The sequence below is a fragment of the Tursiops truncatus genome, chromosome 15 (genome assembly GCF_011762595.2).
Source record: "Tursiops truncatus isolate mTurTru1 chromosome 15, mTurTru1.mat.Y, whole genome shotgun sequence".
Lineage (NCBI taxonomy): Eukaryota > Metazoa > Chordata > Mammalia > Artiodactyla > Delphinidae > Tursiops > Tursiops truncatus.
This window is the reverse complement of record NC_047048.1, coordinates 68764407-68786065: the sequence shown is the minus strand read 5'-3', so window position 1 is coordinate 68786065 and position 21659 is coordinate 68764407. Positions and strand designations below refer to the sequence as shown.

General features: G+C 44.0%; 1 protein-coding gene across 2 annotated transcripts in view; it reads left to right on the top strand.

Annotated features, from left to right (window-relative positions):
• The window catches only part of PTPRT (protein tyrosine phosphatase receptor type T), a 1098787-nt gene that overhangs the window by 935656 nt on the left and 141472 nt on the right, over positions 1–21659 (top strand). The window contains exon 15 of one of the 2 annotated variants that reach the window (XM_033841064.2): positions 7532–7561. The exons of the other annotated variant lie outside the window; for it this stretch is intronic. Coding sequence (XP_033696955.1) covers positions 7532–7561 — 30 coding nt within the window. The remainder of the gene's footprint in view (positions 1–7531; positions 7562–21659) is intronic. 2 annotated transcript variants of the gene reach the window in all.

The window sequence follows — 21659 nt, the reverse complement described above, 5'->3', positions numbered from 1 at the left end:
AGATCTCTACAGCCCCATTTATCTGCTGCTAACCTTGGAGAAGCAACTTAACGAAGCTCAGCCTTTGCTTTCTCAGCTGTGAGATGCAGCCAGTCTCATGTAGCTGTTCTGAGGATCAAATGAACTAATGGCTGGGACAGGCTTTACTTCCTGTACCTGCTTACGTACAGGTAATGCATATATTGCATAATATCAACAGGGACATTCATCTCACACATGACCATCAAGTGTACCAAGCCAGCTCCAAACCCAGCACTAATATGTTAAAAGGCAGTGCTGCAATCAGTACACACACTCTGACCTAATTTGTTCATTTTCCATTTGAATTGCTGCCGTACTCGGATTTTAATCCTACAAATAATCATAGAGGGTAGGACTGTTGATACTCCTGTTTTTTGAGAAGAGGAAACTGAGGTTCAAAAAAGGTTTTTATGAGTTATCCAAGGTCTTGGGCAGAGTTGAAATGCAAACCCAGGGTCTGTGACTCCAGACCCCTTGCTGTTAACTTCTGTTCTATCAGTCCATGGAGACCAGTAGAAAATAAGTGAATCCTGGAATAGGACACAAGTGACCCAGGTTCAGGTATCATTTTCTACTGTTCTCTGCCTTGGTACATGCTATTTCCCTGAATCAAATGTCCAGACATTTCTCTTCACCTGCAAGGCTCCTACTACTCTAACTCTCAGCCCCAAGTTCTTCCAAGTAGGATTCCTCCAAGTATTACCTCTTCCTTGAAGTCTTCCCACAAGCCCTCTGTCCTGGGAAGATTCACCGATCCTCCCCCGCGTGCAGCCGTTGTGCCACATGCATAGACCTTCAGCTGTGTACTTATCACACAACATGGTGGTTGTAGTTTTGCCGGACTGAAAACAAATGGCCTCGGAGGGCAGGTCCTCTGCTTTGGCCCTTTCTTGCCAGAGCTCTACTGCCCTGTATCATCTGCTCCTGGACATCTACCCTCAAAGTTTTTATGGTCAAAGACAAAAGCATCACCTACCCACCAACGTATTTCCAGTCATGTGTCCCCATCTCAGTGAGAGGTACTACCTCTCATTCCGTCAGCCAAACTAGTGGGATTCCATCACCCCAGTACTTTTGAACTTGAATCTTTACATTCTCTTGGTCGCATCCTCTCCCCTCCCCGTCGCCACTGCCTCTTCCCTGGTGCAAGCCTCTGTAGCTTTGTTCTGTGAGTCTCTTCGCCAGCCTCCCTGACTCTGGCCCCACCTCTCCAACCCATCTTCCACACGGTAGCCAAAGTGATGTTTGAAAACTAAAACTTGTACTCCCAAACCTGCATTCTAAAATCCTTCAACGGCTTTTCCTTCCCTGTAACAGCGGTTCGTAGGGTGGAAATAAGGCAAGAAGCACAGACTTACGTCACCTGAGAGCCTTGTCGAGCTACGCTGTCCCCTTGCTCACGGTGATTCTGGCAGATTTCCTGAAGTCTCACCCCACACTTATACCTTTGCTTGTGAAGTTTTCTCCTCTTTCAATGCCTATGTTCCTCATTTCCATGTGACCAGATACTACCCATGTTTAAGGTCTGATTTAAAAGACACCTTCTCCAATAATCCCTTCTGACCTTCAGTGTAGACTCAATCTCTTCACCGTCTGGATCCCCTCCATGAGGATCCAGGTTATGTTCCGTCTTACATTTGTTATTTGTATTCACATCTTATCTTCTCCACTGGACCATCAACTGTCTGTTCTGATTCATCCTCATCGCACATGTGCCTTGCAGATACTTGGGATTCCCTAAAAATGTGTTGAATCCCAGTAAAATTAGAACAGATGGGGCCCAGGATTGCACTGCATCTCTTGGGCAAGAAAGCTTCACTCAGAACGCAGATCCAGATGTCACTGTTAAGCATCAGGGGTGAACCCAGCCCTGAGGGGTGCGGAGGAGGGTCAGGCCGGAAGGGCAGTATGTGAAAGATGTCCCATGGTCTGAGACTCAGAGAACACACTATCTCTCCAGGAGAAAAAATAATGAGGCAGTAGGAAAAGCTAACTACTGGGTAAGCTGAAGAGGCAGGGCAGCTATTAGATTGTGCTACAGGTCACAAAACTGACACATGTAGAACTTAAAGAAATTGCCCCAAATCACGTAGCTAGTAAGTGGAAGAGCTGGGTCTGAAACCTGGCCAATCTGATTAGAGAGTCTACACTCTTAACACCATCTCACCTGGATGAAATGTAAAACAGGATTTGCTGATATGCTGAATTGTGTGACATCATTTTGAATGGTTCGTTGAGGTAGGAAAGCAGCCTCCAATACATGTGTTGATATTATCTTGTTCTGTCCACCCCATTCTAAACTGCTCCTTACTCCACACCCTGAAAAGTGAATCCTCCTCCTGTTTGCACTCACTAGGGGAGCCGCTCAGGCTAGAACCTTGGCAGTCGTCTTCAAAATGCTCACATTTAATCACCTATTGCTTTTGTGTTCTAGCCACCTTTCACATCACCTCTTCTCCTTCCTCATAGCCATTGCAGGCTCGGCCCCTGACATCTCTTGCTTTGACCCTTACGGCAGCTTTCATGACCCCAGTCCCTCTCCCTTTCCGCCTTTTGCTCACGCTCCTGCCAGAATTATCCATCTAGAAAAATATTTGACCACTTGGCTCTTTGAGTTGTCCCTGTGACCTGAGTTCTCCCTGTGAGAGTAAGCTCCTCAGACTCTTTGGGAACTACCAGCATCTTGACATTCCCACCTTGATAACCCCCCACCCATTCTGTAAACAGATATCCATCAGCCTGGAAATACCCTCCCTCCTACTCCATCTGAGTGTTCCTGGACTTTACAACTCCGGCATCATAGACTCTAAACCAAATTACCTCTCCCCCATCCCCACCCCTTACCCTCAAATATGGTCCCACAGCTCCCTGAGCTGCCACCTCATACCGTTTATCACTCCAGAAGATAATAACGTAGTAGTTATTAATGCAGGCTCTTAAAGTTAGACTTCCTGGATTGTAATCCTTGCCATGCTGCTTACCAACTATATAAACTTGGGCAAGTTACTTAACTTCTCTGCGCTTCACTTTCCTCACCTGTAAAACAGATAATAATGCTTCTAGTGAGGATGAAATACAACAGTCCACATAATGTACTGAGAACAGCACCTGACACATAAGTGACCTCCTACTATCTAAATGGTAGCTATTATTATCATCTATTTTATAAGTTTTTTGTTTGGTTCTCCCATGAGACATATTGGCTGGATCACGATGGCATTTCTCTTTCAATCTCGGGTAGTTGGCAGAGACAATCATATAATAGGTCCTTAAAAAGTTTTGGCTGTGATGGAAAGATGGATGAGTGGATGACAGATTGATTGTTGGATGAATGAGTAGATGAGCACATGGATGATTTGATGAGTGTGTGGGGTTATGGGCTAGACGGATAAGTAGATGTATAGATTGTTAAGTGGATGGAGGGATGGATGGATGGAAGGGTGCATGGGTGGGGTTATGAACTAGATGGACAGGGAGATGGTCAAGTGGATGGTTAAATAGACAACTTAGTCTTGTTTAAGTAGTATGAAACAAAGGGAAGCTATACCTCAAGTCATTCTTGTCAGCCAGCTGAAAAGATTCCACAGTATGTGATTTATTAAGTTTGGGTTTTTCTCTTTTTTTTCCTAAGCACAGCTGTCTTCCTGCTGAGGATCTTTGGTCTCAGGCAATCTGTTACTTGCAATATCACTGTATCCTTGTAAATTTAGACCTTCAGTAAATCTTCAAGCCTGAGAGAAAGGACACATGTATACTCTGTTTTGATCCTTTCCCTGGAAGACTTTGCAGTTTAATTTGGAAAACATATTCAATTAATAGAAGCTCGTCAGGTGCCGTCATTCTGGAGTTGCCTTGAAGCTGAGTCAGGGGTAGCACTGGCTTTGGGTGACATCCAGGATAACTCAGCTACTTGGCGGAGGTGAGTTGAAGGTTAAGGAAGCATGTTGGAATGAGGAGGTGGCCCAGGCAGAGGTGAGTCCTGAAGATTGAGAGCAGAAAACCAGAGGGCCCAGAATGTCGAGACCCAAGAGTGTAGCCTGGGGCTGCTGACGGTGAGAAAATCCTGGCTCAGGATGGAGGCCTTGCAATTGGTCCCCAAATACACAAAGTATTAGACCTAGTGAGGGGTTTCCTCTTAGAGCCTCAGATTCCTCAACTAGAAATGAGAAGAGTAGTACCTGCTCCATAGGGCCAGGGGGAGGATTAAAAGAGATAAGGCTTGTGGCATCTCAGTGCCTGACCCACTGTGTTGCCCAACGTATATCTATAGTCTTTCTTCCTCGAAGCCAGCACAGGCTAGTGGTCCAGCACATGAGCTTTAGAGGCATGTTGCTACCAAGTCCAGTTACTAACTGTGTGATCTTAGGCAAGTTACTTAACCTTCTTTGCCTCAGTTTCCTCATCTGTGAAGTGGGGATGATAATAATACCTATCTCTCAGGATGGTTGTGAGGAATACACAAGTTAATGTATGGGAAGAGCCTACAGCAGTGTGTGGCTCATAGTAAGTGCTACATAAGTATTCTTATTTTATTACTAATTTGTTAAAATTTTATTACTATTTTTAATATTCCTAAGTAGGTGAACACTTTGTTCCTGGTCACCAGAGTGAGAAGCAGCAAACCTTTTATCTGTGGGTAAGGGGAGAACATAAACTCCCCTTTGTTGTTTTTGTTTTTTTGGTTTTTTTTTGCCGTACGCGGGCCTCTCACTGTTGTGGCCTCTCCCGTTGCGGAGCACAGGCTCCGGACGCGCAGGCTCAGCGGCCATGGCTCACGGGCCCAGCCGCTCCGCGGCACGTGAGATCTTCCCGGACCGGGGCACGAACCCGCATCCCCTGCATCGGCAGGCGGACTCTCAACCACTGTGCCACCAGGGAAGCCCGAACTCCCCTTTGTTGAAACCTAGTATATTTCAGATGTTTAATATATTCTAATATTAAATTAGATTAATGTATTTTACTTAAAATACTTTGTGTATTACATACCATATATAATTGGAAAGTAATTTAGATTAATATAATGTTAATGCCCACCATGACTCTTGGGAATAGATCATTATTGCCCCCAGCGTTGAGATGGAGAAATTGAGGCTCAGAGATACAGCGACTTGCTCGAGGCCATGCAGTCAGCAAGTGGTGGTTCTGGGATGCTAAGACTTATCATATTTCCACTCCTCAAAGCTGTTTAAGCTGGCAGTTATCCATGCCGTTCACCTTGGTACACGGATCAGGAAACAGAGATCCAGGCAGAGGCGTTGACGTGCCCAAGATGTCACAGAGAGCAAGCGAAAGAGCTGAGATCAGCACACTGGCCCTCCATTCTCTGTGCAGTGTTCTTGACAATATGGAAAACAGAGATGTCTGTGAGTCTCCATCAAATGGATCCTGAGCTTTCTGCCCCTGAGGAATTACACTCCCAGGCTCTGGACCACAGAGCCAGAAATGAAGACGAGGAATGGTCACTTTACAGTGCCAACCTGTTATGGTTGGTGGAGGGGCTTGGATGACTTATATGGGCTGTTCCAGATCCCACCCATCAGTTAGAAGTCCTTCACCCCTTTCATCATCTGGAGCCACTGTTCATTTGGCCAAAGATACTGCACAGTTTTATGAGTAACCCGATCTTGCTGCACTATGGTTCATTTTCCCCAGCTCAGCCTCCTAAGGAGGTACGGGGCTTCCCTTCTGCCATGGTGTCTTACCTCTCAGATGTCACTTTCCTTCTGGATCTATGGAATTTGTCTCTCTTGATAAATGAAAGAAAGCCTAGAGATGGCCCTGCCTTGGGGACTTTGGCCAGTTCCTACTTAAGAGGGGGAAATTTGGAGCTCTGAGGACATGTTCCCACCCTGTGGATATAAAGACCGCATCTTCCTATTGTAACCCAACTGGATAACAGTTGCAATTAACCAAATAACTCAAGAAGGAGGCAAATCATTCTTGCCCGCTCAGATGGATATTTGGGGACCTGGATTATTCAGCAGTTTTTCTCAATCCACAAATGTATCAGTTATTGTCAGTGGAGCTAAGTCTGTAAAATAAAAATGTTCCTATTTATTTTTCTACAAAATACGAAAAGTTATAACAAAGGGAATATCACGGACTTATTTGTTTTTCTTTTATTGTTCAGAAGCCAAGAGCTAGAAGAGACATATTGCAGGCAGTGATTTTTCAACCATTCTTTTGGAGAGTGGAATTCTTAGTCATGTGAAATCTTAAATGAAATGCCAATTTATGAAACAGATTAAAATGGAGAAGCTCCGAATGTGGTGGATGGCAGAGAAGCGGCAGCCCTACCTCAGTACCCGCCTCCCCATTACAGTGATGCTGCTCTACAGAATCCTGGGAACACGGTTTGAATATTAGTGATTTAGTTCAACTCACCTAAGGATCATATAAGAAAATGCCGGCACAGAGAGTTTGTTCAAGTTGTAGTCTGTTCACACTGAAGTTTGGAATGCCTTTCTTTTAGTGCAGTGGTTTTTCATGATGAAGTTTGAATGTTGTTCTGGTTTTCTCCTGATAATGTAACAAACTACTTCCCAAAATTTAGCGACTTAAAAATAAGCCATGAAAGTTAGTGATTTGTTTTTCTCATGAATCCGTACTTTGGCGGAATGACTTATTTCTGGTCTATGATATCAATGGTCTCAGTTGGCGTAATCCAGTTGGCTGGGGCGGGAACAGCCCGAGGTTGGCTGGATGTCTCTTTCTGGTCATACAGGCTTAGGGCCTCTCTGTGTGGTTTCTTCACATGGTCCCTTCAGACCACAGCAAGCTCAGGATACTTCGACTTCTTACATGGAGGCTCAGGGTTCCAAGTGAGAGTTCCAAAGACCCAGAAAGAGCTGCAAGGCTTCTCTATCCGTCCTATCCTAGAAAGTCCCAGAATGTAACTCCACCCACATTCTGTTGGTCACCCAGGGCCAACCCTGATGCTGTGTGGCCAAGCACTAACATGGGCATGAGTGCTGGGAAGTGTGGATCATTGGGGAGCCATCTTGGATGCTGGCTACACAGTTTCCTTTCTTTTGGTGTGACGTTACTAAGTAGATTCTGATGTGATTTGACCTAAAACAGAGAAGATAAAAGTCATTATGGTTTTCCTTAGATCTTAGGAGCACTGTCATGTGGAAGAGTGGTAAACTAGTTCTAGAATGCCACAGAAATCTGACCCAAGACCGAAAACTTATAATTATAAGGAAGCTAGTTTAACCGTAAGAAAGAATTTTCAAATGACTAAAACAACCAAATGCAATGTGGCTTCCTCTGCATGAATAGTGAGTTTCTCCATCATAGGAGAGGTCTTTCTTCTACCGCTGAAAGTATCTGATTCTCGGGGACGATGACTAGTTGAGAAACTTGCATCTCCTTGAGCTTAGGGATGCTGAAATACTATGTGCATTTCTAAGAACCAAGATTTCCTATAAATCTAATTCTTGTTTGTTTGTCTTTTCTTTTCCCCCCTTTTTTGGACATTTCCATCATCTGACTGCCCATCAATATATAGAAGAAATGCTTATTCCTACTCCTATTACTTGTAAGTATCGATCCGGGGTGACGTTGCTTTGTGCCCTGTAAGGCAACCTGTAGCATGCATTTCCTGCACCAACCGTCTGTTGGTTTCTCATACTCACTTCCGTCTAAGCCACCTGTAGCCTCAAAGTTTTTATTTTGCCTAGATGTTTTCCATTTGAAAATGCACTGTCCATGTTGAAAATGTTCATGTCTGTTATGTTTCTGCCATCTTGGATCTTTTCCCCTGTTTTTGAAGATGTGAAGGGCTGTTTCTCCTTTGTCAGTGTAATTCTCTAGTTAGAAATCCTCAAATTCCAGCAAGAGGAAAACCTAATCCTCCTGCAGGATTTGCACACATAAAACAAAATCACTGATCTCGGCAACTTCAAAGTCCATTTGTACGTACTTGGGGAACGTGTAGCCCTAGGGGCTCAAAGATTAGAAGGAAATTCATTGGCTGTCTCCACTATTTCAGGAAGTCTACAGGGAATCGTGGCTTTATCTAGAATCAGCTTCACAGGTGACAGAAATATACTCGGTCTTTGGGACTGGAATTATCTCAGTCTGACGTTTATCATTAGTTATGTCATGCTATCAATGCATTTTGTTGGTAGTTATAGATGGCTGATTGCCTAACAATTCTTTCTAAATAAAGACGATGATTTTTCTTATTACAAAACCAGACGTTTTCACAACATGAGGGTAACGGAGAAAAACTCCATAAATAGATCTTTGGTAATGAAGAGTTAGAAAACCACTGAATTAGTTTCACATTTCTAATAGGCATTTTCCATATTTGAAAACTGAGGTCCAAAGAAGTGTGTGAAATCACGCTCCAGTTAGCAAAAGAGTGGGATTAAAACTCAGAATGCCTCACTCCTTGTAAAGTCCATTATCCATCATTCCGTGTCTTCCTCCACCGCTGGCAAACCCAGCTTTGTGAGAGAGACCATATCTGTTAGTGATCATCTGCTGAAGCCTTCACAGATGAGGATGGAGCCAGCAAAAGCCTCCCCATCCCTCTGCTCAGCGTTTGGGTCCCTGGTCAACAGGTCCACGCAGTGAGCAGATGAGATTCTGGTATCACCACCCTCATGTTATATAGGAACCAATGAACGCCGGCCACCGACACTGAAAATGCCCGAAACCTTGCTTCGTTTGTTCATTCATTCATTTGACAAATAGGCATTGAACATGCACATTATGTTCCAGACACTGTGGATGGAGAGATGGCCAGGACTTTGAGCCTCACCCTCACAGTACACAAGCCTGTCAGAGAGACTAGCCTAACATCAAGTATCGATACTTGAAATCTCGGCGGAGGTGTACCATGGAATAGGGGCACTTAGTCGGGTGACCGTTTTTTTAGTGGAACAGGGGATAGTTATCAGTGCTTTTAGAGATGGATTTATCCAGTACTGAAGAAATAAGAATTGTGAGCAGGGAAAACAGCACATGCAAAAGGCAGAGAGGTGTGAGACAGTGCGGGCTGCTGTTGCTGTGGTGGAAAGAGTCATGCAGCTCTGGGTTCAAGTCACATCTCTGTCAGTCACCAGTTACGTGGCCTTGAGCAAGATTTCTGAACTTTTTCAGCCTCATTCCTCTCAACCCTGAAATAGGGGTGAAAGTGCCTAACTCGTAGGGAATGAGGGATTTTGTGAGGTGCCTTGCAAAAAAGTGGCACTCGTGAAATGTTAGTTTCTGTCTTTCCCCTTTCAGAAACCATAAGGAGTCAGGGCAGTAGTGGCGGCCCCTGGGGGCTCTTCTGGTCTTCTAGAGGTCCTCATGGCATCAATGTTCCACAGCAGGTGTGGGCATGCAATGCCTTCTGGGCAACTCACCCCCTCAGTCCGTTAGCCAGTGTACATAGCACTGTCTGGATGCCCACTTTTTACCATTCTCTGTGCTGGACCCTGTGGTGAAATCAAAGATGAACGATGTGGAGATATAGATATGCAAGTCCTTATAGTTCAAGTTGCAGTGATAAACAGGGGCTTCCAATGGGTGCAGACTTGGAGTTCTAAGTGACAGATCCTAGATTGTGACACTCAGGCCAGCTCAGGAGCTGGCCATGGTTAAAGGTTCAGAGGGGGAGAAGAACTGGGGAAGCAGACAGCAAGGTAGGAGGAGCACCATTAAAACCAAGCGAAGCCCGTTGCAGAAGGAGGACTTGACAGTAGCAGATGCTGCAGAGAGAAGGAAGTGGAGGGCTTGGGCGTGGCCCTTGACCATCAGAAGTCACTGGTGCAGGTCATGGGGTAGCCTTGAGGGAGGAAGCCAGCCTGCCTAGGACCCATGAGGTAGATAACTTCTTCTTAACCACTAGGCCCTAAAACAGAGGAGAACGTGAGACTGGCCACTTGAAGGGCCAGAAAATCCTGGGCACGTGTATACGTAGAGGAGCCTGTGCAGAAGGGAGAGCTGCAGATGCTGGAGGTGGGGTGTCTCGAGAAGGGAAGGTCTGGAGGCAGAGTGTCTGGGGACAGGGAGCTGAGAAGGGGATGTGTGACAGGTCTTGTGAAACCATAGGAGGGAGCGATGCATGTAGATAGAGAAGGGGGAACGGAAAGGAAATGAGGACCCCCACGGTCTGCAGATTCAAAACTCCACTCCGCCACATCTTAGGTAGAGACCCTGAGTGGGTGCTTTAAACCCTTTCTACTCAAAAGTGTGGTCCATAGACCAGCACTGGCATCAAACAGGAGCTTGTAGAACTGTAGCACCTGGTGGCCCAGCTCAGGCCTCCTGAACCTGCATTGTAACAAGATTCCCAATTCCTTCATGGGCTCATTAAAGTCTGAGAAGCACAGACCTACCCAGTCTCAGTTGTTTCATCTGTAAAATAGGAAACATAATACCATCCTCGCAGGGGTTAAGGCATCACCTCGTCCCTCTAAAAGCCTCAAAATCTTCCATGAAAGAGAAAGCCTCCAACACACTTGGGCTGAACAGTCTTTTCCATGAAATCCATATTTATTCATTCAACAAGTCTTTGTGGGGTTCCCACTTATGTGCCAGACACTGGTCAAGGTTCTGGGCTATAAGAGTTAGCACAACAAACAAAAGTCCCTGCCCACATGAAGATGTTTAGTGGGGGAGATAGAAAATAAACGACATGCATAGGAAAAGTAGTATAGGTATTATGTAATGGCCAAGAGAGATAAGAAGAAAAATTAGATAAACCGGGGAAGGAAGATGTAAAGTGTAGGTGGGGGAGGAACAGAGGAATTTTTTTTTCAAAGCCAAGAGGGCCTCAGTGGCTCTCCCCCATGGAACGGTCCCATACACGAGACCAAGGGTCCACAAACATTTTCTGTAAGGAGCCAGTAGTACCTATTTTTGGCTTTATGGGTTCTCTGTTGCATCTACTCAACTCTGATGTTGTAACATGAAAATAGCCATAGACGATATGTAAACGTTTGAGCATGGGTGTGTTCCAATGAAACTTTATTTAAAACAATGAGACAGTGGGCCAGATTTGTCCTGAGGGCCATAGTCTTCCTATCCCTGCCCTAGACTTTTGAGATAGGGAGAGGATGGGTTTCAAGATTCATCCTGCTTTATGAGCTCCTACAATATGCTGCACCATGCGTTAGCCACTGCAGACACAAAGGTGAATGCAGGGCAGCTGAACCAGCCTAGAAGGAGGCAGAAGTTGAAAACAATTACTAGCTGGTAGCTATGATGTACAGGGTTTATCTGATGCTCACAGCAAGCCCTGCGAGATACATGCTATCGTGTTGAGTCTATTTAGACGTTGAGACTGAGATTTGAGGACTTGTGTACATCCCACAGCCAGGAGGTGGCAGGGCTAGGGTTTGAATCCAGGACCACATACCCTCAAGCCCCGCCCATCCTTCTCACTAGACCTTCAGGGCTCCTGCCTGGACCATGTGCTTGGAGAGCCCTTAGCCAGGCTGTGGGAGAGCCAGGATTTGAGTGCAAGTGTGTGTGCCTCTACAGCCTCAGTTCTGTGCAGGGACATCTGTGCCTTGCTTGGGACAAGAAGTGGTAGCTATTCCTGGCTGGCAAGGAGGCCCTTGAGGTAATCCTGTCTTCGCTGTCCTGAGGACTTGCCATGTGGTCAGAGCTGAGAGCACAGGGCAGCCAGATCGGTGGTAGCCAAGGGAATAGAGTAAGGGGTGACCAAAAGAATGCTAATGACACGGATAAGTAGAGCTATAGGTAGAAGGCACTTTGGGACCCAGGGACAGAGGAGTCTAGAATGCGGTCCTTCACGGTCCAGTACACATTTTAAAAATTAAAATAATGTGGGTTTTGGTGTCAGACTTAGATCACAATTCTAGGTCTGCCTCTTCTTCCAGACTGTTCAGACCTTGAGCAATCGTGGAACCACTCTGAGCCTCAGTTTCTTCATCTGCAAATGGTGGTAACAGCTGTAACTTCCCAGCATTTTCATGAGGGGTAATGAGCGAGTGTATCTGTAGAGTGGCTGAAACAAAGTAGGTATTTAATAAACAGCAGCTATTATTCCTCACCTCCTGAGCTGACAGAAATGCTTCTCTAGAATTCCTCTTTACCGTTCTGTAGTAAAGCAGCACCCAACAACTTCAGTGTCTGCTTTTTGAAAGGATATTAAGAGTTGGTGTATGTTCATAGGTAAATTATGTTCATAATTTACCTCAAGGCAGGTGATGGGCACAGTAATTGTTTTGAACAGAGACATTTTAGTGTAGTAGTTCTTGAAAAGGCACTAAGATGTTTACCAACCATTCTGGCAGAGAGAGAGTACTTAACTATTTCACTTCACCTGTGTGAGTGTCGCAGAGGCGGGTTCCTCCTGGGCTGGTCCCTGTGTGCAAACACTCCAGAACACTTGGGCTTTTCACGTCCATCCTATTTCTCTCCATTCCAGCATATTTAAATCCTACACCTCTTCTTCAAGGTCCGTGTCAAACATTAGCTCCCACTGAAAGACTTCTCTGATTCTTTCCACCTGCAGGAATGTCCCTTTCTCCAATTCTCACCGCAGTCACTTTGTTATCATGGGCAGGAGCAAATGTGTCTTAAGGATGTTTCTTTTTCATTGCAGTGTTCCCCATGATGCCCTAGCACACACAGTGAACCCCCAGTAAATGTGTGTGGAATGAATGAAAGAACAAGATGAAATTAAAAGACATAACAGCTAAAGTCAACAGATGATCTGTTCTTTAAAAAAAAAAAAAATAACAATTTTTAGATAACTCCAGACCCTGTATCTTCCTTGCTTCTGTGGCTTTAAGGCAACCTTTGCTCCTGTTCTGCATCTGTGACCTGAACAAGCCACTTCACTTTTTCTCAGTCTCAGTTTCCTAATTTGTAAAGTAGAGATTAAAAATGCATTCCTCACAGAGACCTTGCAAGGATTCAGTGAGGCAAAGTTTGGGAAATGCCTAGCACTTAGTAGGTTTTCACCCAAAGTAAGAAACTGCCTTCTTTTCTGAAATGCATACACCTTTTCACGTCAGAGGCTGTTGGAAATCAAATATCATTGCCTCAATACATTTAAAGAGGAATTTGAAATGATGATATCAAGAGCGACTCGAAAAGCATTTTATGTAATTTGTCAGTCACTTCAAATAAAAATGAAGAAAACTAGGAATAGAAGGAAGCCGTTTAAAGATGATAAGTATCAATTACCAAAAGCTGACAGCAAATATGTTGACAGGTGAGAATAGAACGCATTACCATAAAGGCAAGTCAAAGACGCTGCCCTCCTGCTGCTCTTCAGCCACGGGGAAGACCTCGTGAGAATTCTGATTCCTGGGCCCCACCCCCAGATCGGCTCAGTTCCTTTGAAAGTGTGGCCTGGGGATCTGAATTTCACACACAACTCAGTTTAATATTTTGGATGCTGACTTCGAGAACAGCTCCTCTCCTGATCCTCACATCAGCCCGATATAACTGTCCCTTTCTCAGTGTCCCACCTTTGTACCTGCAGTGTGCCCTTTTCCTGGAATGCCTGCCGACCTTCCATGCCTGGAAAATTCTAGTATCTTTATTTGTTTTTAATTTTATTGAAGTATAGTTGATTTACAATGTTGTGTTGATTTCTTCTGTATAGCAGATGTCTCAGTTGTACACACACATATATATATATATTCTTTTCCATCGTAGTTTGTCACAGGATACTGAATATAGTTTCCTGTGCTATACAGTAGGACCTTGTTGTTCATCCATCCTATATTAATAGTTTGCCTCTGTGAATCCCAAACTCCCATTCTATCGCTCCCCAGCCCCTCTCCCCCTTGGCAGCCACAAGGCTGTTCTCTATGTCTGTGAGTCTGTTTTTGTTTTGTAGATATGTTGATTTGTATTATATTTTAGATTCCACATATAAGCGATATCATGTGGTATTTGTCTTTGTCTGACTGACTTCATTTAGTATGATAATCTCTAGGTCTATCCATGTTGCTGCAAATGGCATTATTTCATTCTTTTTGATGGCTGAGTAATATTCTATTGTTTATACGTACCACATCTTCTTTATTCATTCATCTGTCGATGGACATTTAGGTTGTTTCCATGTCTTGGCTATTGTGAATGGTGCTGCTGTGAACATAGGGGTGCATGTATCTTTTCGAATCATAGTTTGTCTAGGTATGTGCCCAGGAGTGGGATTGCTGGATCATGTGGTAATTCTATTTTTAGTTTTTTGAGGAACCCCCATACTGTTTTCCATAATGGCTGCACTAGTATCTTTATTGTTTTTAATTTTTTTAATGTCTTGACTGGAGTATAATTACTTTACAATGATGTGTTAGTTTCTGCTGTATAACAAAGTGAATCAGCTATACGTATACATATATCACCATATCCCCTCCCTCTTGCATCTCTCTCCCACCCTCCCTATCCCACCCCTCTAGGTGGACACAAAGCACCGAGCTGATCTCCCTGTGCTATGCGGCTGCTTCCCACTAGCTATCTATCTTACATTTGGTAGTGTATATATGTCCATGCCACTCTCTCACTTCGTCCCAGCTTACCCTTCCTCCCCATGTCCTCAAGTCCATTCTCTACATCTGTGTCTTTATTCCTGTCCTGCCCCTACGTTCTTCAGAACCATTTTTTTTTTTTTTTGGCTGCATTGGGTCTTTGTCGCCAGGCACGGGCTTTCTCTAGTTGCAGCAGGTGGGGCTACTCTTCGTTGCCGTGTGCGGGTTCTCATTGCGGTGGCTTCTCTTGTTGCGGAGCATGGGCTCTAGGCATGTGGGCTTCAGTAGTTGCAGTGTGTGGGCTCAGTAGTTGCGGCGTGTGGGTTCTAGAGCGCAGGCTTAGTAGTTGTGGCGCACGGGCTTAGTTGCTCCGCAGCATGTGGGATCTTCCCGGACCAGGGATGGAACCTGTGTCCCCTGCATTGGCAGGCGGATTCTCAACCACTGTGCCACCAGGGAAGTCCTGAAAGGTGTGTGATTCTAAATGCTTCTATTCTGTAAATACATCTGAGCTTTATAAAGAAGTTAAAAGAGTGGGGGAATTCTCTGCTGACAGAGAGGCATGACCTAGTGAAATAGGGTTGGAAAGAGAAGTTTCTATGGACAGTGTTGTGATGTGCTACTCAGATCCCCCTTCAAGAATGGACTTACCCGCCCCCACCCCAGTCGCTAGAACTGCTGCTGGCAGACAACTCTTGGATAACAGCCTCCTTTGGGACTTCTTGATCTTCAGAGCTGCCTCACCCAAGGTCATCCAATAGCTGGTCAATAGCTGACTTTTACAGGGGTGTAAAAATCAGTCCAGTGTCAGAGCTTCCCATGGAGCTGGCTTAAACCATCACTGCAGCTACATCTCCATTCAGCTTCCCCTTCTGCCCACTTTTCCTCCTTTCCCTCCCTTTCTCTCCCTTTCCCCTCCCCTCTCTTCCCCTACTCTCCCCTTCCCTCCTCTTCCCTTCTCTCCCCTAACCTCCCCTCCCTTCCCTTTCCTGCCCTTCCCTCCTCTTCCCTTCCATAGATGTTGTCTCCAGAAGCTCCTCCTAACATATCCCCTACATGTCAGTCTCTGTCTCAGAGTCGAACTTCCAGGAACCCAACCTGTGACACCCCCATTCAATTTGGTCACTGGAGACAAGTTACTCTGAGTATGTATATACCCCCCGCCTGCCCTTGAACATGCATACTTCATTGCCTACGGACACTTTGTATACAAACTAACTGGGTCACCACTTTGTTAACTACTGATGATAAGTAAACTCTAAAAAGTCCTTCCTTAGGCAGTCATTCATTCATAGGCATTTGCTTCTCACCTGTGCCTTTGCTGGGCAGGAGGGCTGTGAGCATCTAAATACATAGCTCCTGCCTGGGGGAGCTCACGGTGTATCCCAGAAGAGTGTAGTAAGACCCTGTTGCTGAACCAGCCAGAGGAGAGAACTAAGGTCAGAAGTGCCCAGCCACAGTGCCCCCTTAAAAATGCGTCACCAGGGCAGGAACGGATTTAGTTCTGAAAGCACTTGCCTTCAGCAAACGTCCCCAAACTGAGAATGACTCTTGCAGCTAGGACTGTAGCGAAGATGGGATGCTGAGATGCACAAAGTGGAAAATGCCTTTCTAAGTGTTTTGGCAGAGTGCTTTTAATGGGAGGAAGTGCTTTAGTTATAGCTTTGCAATGTTGATGATGATGATAATTTACATCTCGTTTGTATATACAGCTTTATCTCTTCCAAAGTGCTTTCCCACTTATTACCTAGTTGTCTGGTCGGGCTTGGAGGTACTTAGCAAGATAGCAGACAGGTCTCTGTGCCGTGTAGGAAAGAGCCCTAGGCACTCGGGCTCCACAGTTTCAGTTAAGTTACTGAACTCCATCTCAACCTCAGTTTCTCATCTGTAAAACGGGGGTAATAATGCCTGCATTTCAGAACAGCCGTGATGTTTAAATGACATATTCTTTCATTCACGAGCACCTATTGAGCAATTCCTTCATGCTGAGCACTGAGCTAGGTGTTAAGTATTTAAAAAGAAATACCTTTCTCTCAAGGAGCTTAAAAGGTGTCTTGGACATGTTAACAAACAGTTATAAAATAATGTTGTAAATCCATGAAAGAGGAGCAGTGAAGACGTGATAAAGAAAAGGAAGTCACTGATTCAGCTTGGAGGAAAGATACCATGGGCTAAAGGGCCAAAAAGGATGCCTGGTATAGGGCAGAGGCAAGATGTTTTACTGAAGAAATAACACATTCACCCACTTTTCTCCTTGGCCTCATTATCTTGAAATACACACGCACACACACACATACATTTTATAACTAGGTAGGTGACATGCTAGGAAAAACTTGGAAAGTAAAAACAAAAAGAGGAAGAAAGGACTGGAGTAGGAAGGGGAAGGTTTGAATCCCAGTTCCACTGCTTAGCAGCTGTGAGTCCTGAGCACTCCAGGCCTCAGTTTCCCATCTGTAAAATGGGAATGATAGTGCTCAATTCATGGAATTATCTTAAGAAATTAAAATATATAAGGTACATGGCATTTTGTTTTCATTTCACTTGCATTTCGTTAGATTGTCATCTATCAAATGGTAGAGCTAAGCTAGAACCTAGCAGTGGTTGGGTGTGTCGGGGGTGGGGGAAGATAGAGTTTTTTAACTTCCAAACGTAAGTTAATGAAAGAAGAATTTGCCAAATAGAATGAAGTAGGGCAGTTGGAGATGGTGGTTCTTAAACTTACAAAAATTCTCCTCTGAGCAATTGGGTAGGACACCCCTCCTCCTGGTTTCCATCCCTGCTGATTTCAGTGAGGGATCAGAGTCAGCTAATGATTCTGGCAAAAAAACCACACGGGTAGACAATGTCATTTTAACACAAGAAGATGTTATAGGCCAGTGAGAAGAGAAAAGGCTGGAGTTGAAACTGGAAGGGCTGTCACGATATTTCTAAATATATAGGGGCTGGGGGACAGGCTTGTCCTTTATGATGTGGCTGCCAAAACCTGCCTTAAAAAGAGGCGTGGTTCTCCAGATGGGGAAGAGGCTACTCTACTCTGGACAGTCTCTTCGGGAACGTTGCCTCCTTCCTGGGAGCAGAGCTCAGAGGAACTGGAGTATGTTTAAGGAGAGCAGTCGAAGAGGGAGGGGAGCACAGGCCAGAACCTTTAAAGAAAGATTAGGGAACTGATTTCACTGGTCTCAAGTGGTACCTAGACATTTTAAAGTTCCCCAGATTATTCTAATGTGAAACTATTGTCGAGAACCACTCGTGTGGGAGAGTTTGAGAATCCAGGGTCCTGGAAGATAGGCATTTGGAAGATTAGCATGAGGGCTTGGTCTGGCCACCTAACCCAGAACCTCAGATGAGAGTTTGACCCCACGGGCTCATCAGATAGACACACCTCTGGTTAAAATGTTGGCACCTGAGTGTGGAGGGCAGAGTCTGTAGAAGATAACACGCTGTTTGATGGTACCACTTCCTCCCTATAGATATCGAGGTAGACAGTCCTTATGCTGTTCATAAGTATGTAGAAGCCATTTAATAAATGGCGAAAATGCCCCAGGCACACTTAAAAACAGCATTTAATTTCTCATAACAATTACTCCTCATACTGGTGTATGGTGGAGTAAAGACCCCTCAGCCACAATCAGTCTCCTGAGAAATAGTTGTTCATTAGCCTTCTCTTCATGAATGAAACCTCAAGAAGCTCAATACTTCTTATGAAATCTTTTTATCAGAATTAAAGATCTGATTGGATGAGCTTCTTTCTGGGGCAATTTTTTTGTTTAAATTTTTATTGAAATATAGTTGATCTACAATGCTCTGTTAGTTTCAGGTGTATAGAAAAGTGATTCAGTTACACATATGCATAAATATATATATTCTTTTTTTTACATTCTCTTCCATTGTAGCTTATTACAAGATATTGAGTAGAGTTCCATGTGCTCTACAGTAGGTCCTAGTTGGTTACTTATTTCATATATAGTCGTGTATATATTTTAGTCCCAAACTCCTAATTTATCCTGTCCCCTCCCCTTTGGTAACTACAAGTTTGTTTTCTATGTCTGTGAGTCTATTTCTGTTTTGTAAGTAAGTTCATTTCTGGAACAGTTTTTCCTTGCAGTGCCTTTGAACCACTATGCAGAACATTCTAAGTGGGAATTATTGGGCATATTACAGCCACCCATGTTTTTTAAGGGGAAAAATTGAAAGGTTAGTGTGGCCAATACCCTGTTTTTACTGGGAGGGTTTAATTTTTTTTTTATTGGAGTATAGTTGCTGTACAATATTGTGTTAGTTCATACTGTACAGCAAAGTGAATCAGCTATATGTATACATATATCCCCTCTTTTTTGGATTTCCTTCTCATTTAGGTCACCACAGAGCACTGAGTAGATGGGAGGATTTAATTTTTGTAAAGAGTGAAAATACGGTTTTATTAAGGTTATAAACCAAGTTGAAGCCTCAGGATTAAAGAAGGCTTGTTTTGTTTTGGAAAACAGCTTAATGACAGTGCACTTTTCTAGAAATGGAGAAAAGCTAAGACTGCCTATACTTTATTCTACTTTTCTCTTGCTTCCCTGTCATTTATTATTTGGACATCTACTGATGAGAGAGAAAACTTCTGGTGGAAAATCTAACCTCAGATATGATGTGGGATTTCGTACATTCTTTTGTCTTATCTTTGCTTTACACAGCAAAACTACCATGAAAATGTGGGATCTAAGGATTTTCCAGGAGATCCACGGCTGATTCAAAGTGTATACATCTACTAGATTGCTGTGCAGGTGTCTTCCAGCCATCTAGGCTGGGGGCAGTTTGCTCAATAAATCATACTTCTGTAATCTCACCTCCCACTCCTTAAGGGCTTTAAACAGCACTTTGCATTAGCTCTGAATGGTGAGGAAAATAATACTTAAAACCTAGGCCAGCACTGTAGTGAAAGAGCATGGACTGCACTTGGATTGGAATCCTGGACCCTACTACTTTCTGACCTAACTTCTCTGAGCCTCTGCTTCTGCATCTTATAAAAGCGGGACAATAATACCAAATTTGGTGGGTTGCTGTGGGGATTTACCAGGATTACAGAAGATAATACAATGCATGTACAACATCTGCTTCTGTGTCTGGTACATTGTAGATGCTCGGAACATTGTAGTTATTGTTACTATTGCATTTTGTTTTCTATTATGTCCACTCATGTTTCTCCAGTTTACAAAGTACTTTCATGTAGATATCTCATGAAATGTTTGCGTCGCTCCAGTGAGGAAATGTCATTTTAAGTGTAAGGACATGAAGGCTCACCAAACTGACCAGGGCACAGGCTACCTAAAGAAAGAAATCCATGGAACAGAGAGTTGCCAGTTACTGGTGCTGTGTTCTCATCACGGGTTGGGAGGTGGCTGTGACGAGAATTCTGAAGGTTACTTTATAAGGCAGCAAAACTGATAAGAATTACACCCTCTCAGACCTGGTGAGATAAAAGATGAATAAGATCCAGAGTCGGTCCCTACCTGAAGGTGTATAACCATTGCTCCAAGTTGTAATGGGAGTGGGCGGGGGGGAAACCTGTACCAACCACTTCATTCCTTTTAATACACTCACTGTGTAAAAGGGACAAGAGTCAAACAGGAACGGGATCGTTCATCTTTTTACAATTGTATGACTTTTATATTCTGCACTGGAGAAATAAGGACCAAGATTAAAGAGAGGATGGGGTTAGGGCTGTTTTTGTGACTTTTTTTTTTAAAATAGGCCTCTTGAGTCTCACTTTTAATTTTACAGAGCAACCTTTTGTCTCTTAACACGTTTTTGTTTAAAATGTCTTATAAATAGGGTTGTGCCATGGAGAGGATTTTATTCAAATTCAGCTATGCCAGGCATAGAGAAATAATTTTATTTAAAAATGTACCCAACGATTATGATATTTAATATGACAACAGGTGTCGGGTTTCATTTTCTGAACAGTGAAGGTTTGAAGGCTTTTTCTCCCCCTTCTTTCTTTAAAAATAAATGTGCAATAGTATTTTAGAATCAGCTTGTGGATGTCTGCAAGAAATCCTACTGGGTTTTGATTGGGCTTGCATTGAATCTGTAAATCAGTGTGGTGAGATCTGTCATCTTAACAATATTGAGCCATCTGGCCCAGGAACATGGTATGTCTCTTCATTTTTGTGGGTCTGCTTTGGTTTCTTTCATCACCCTCTTGTAGTTTTTGGCATGCAGGTCCCATGCATATTTTGGTGGATTTATACCTGAATGTTTCTTCTGTGTGTGTGCTATCGTAAATGGTAGTGTTCTTTTTATTTCATATTCGAATTGCTCGTTGTTAATATATAGGAATGCGACTGACTTTTGTATATAAAAAATAAATGGACATAGAAACAAACCAAAAAAGACAAGAAAAGAGAGGTCTCGGGTGGAGAAATAGTAACTTACTTCACAAACACAAGGCTGTTGCATGAAAGATGGAGTACGCTAACCCAGGCCAGGTACTTAGCAAAGTACCCAACACATGTTCAAAGTATTAGTTCTTGCCTTCTCATGTTCTGTATTGCTCTAAAAGCCAGACTCTGTTAAGAGGAGGTTATGGGACTTACATTTGTGTGATCGTTAAGATGTTAAGACTTAGTTTTAAGCAGACCTGGGTTTGGGTCTGGCTCTGCCATATACTAGCTATGTAGTCCTGAGCATGTTTCTCCCCTTCTCTGGTCTCCTGTTTCCTACACTGCAATGTGAGGATGCTACAAGATAAGGCGGTAGCCCGACTGTGCCAGGGCACACAGTGCCTGGCACCTAGCAAATGCTCAGGGAGCATTAGCTATTCTCGTTGTTTTAGTTGTTAAGTTTACAAGGAAGAAGATGCTGGAGAAGCATGAAGAAGAACTTTCTAACGATGCCTGTCCAACAGTAGAACAGGTTGAATGTGACATAGTGAGCCTCCCATCACCGGAGGATGGAGCACCCCCTGTGTAGGATGCCACAGGGGAAGTCAGGCTTCGCGAGACTTTTCCCCTGGGTCGAGGGATTACGATAACCGTCATCACCCCCACCTTCGCCCATGGTGGCATTAGAAGCAAGTGGTAGCCATTCTGGGTCTCCCCAGAGTCACCTAAGACACTTGACGCACAGACACAAAGAGCTTGGGGCAGGAGACAGAAACGGTACCCGTGCAAAAAACAAATGCAGACCAGACATACCTTT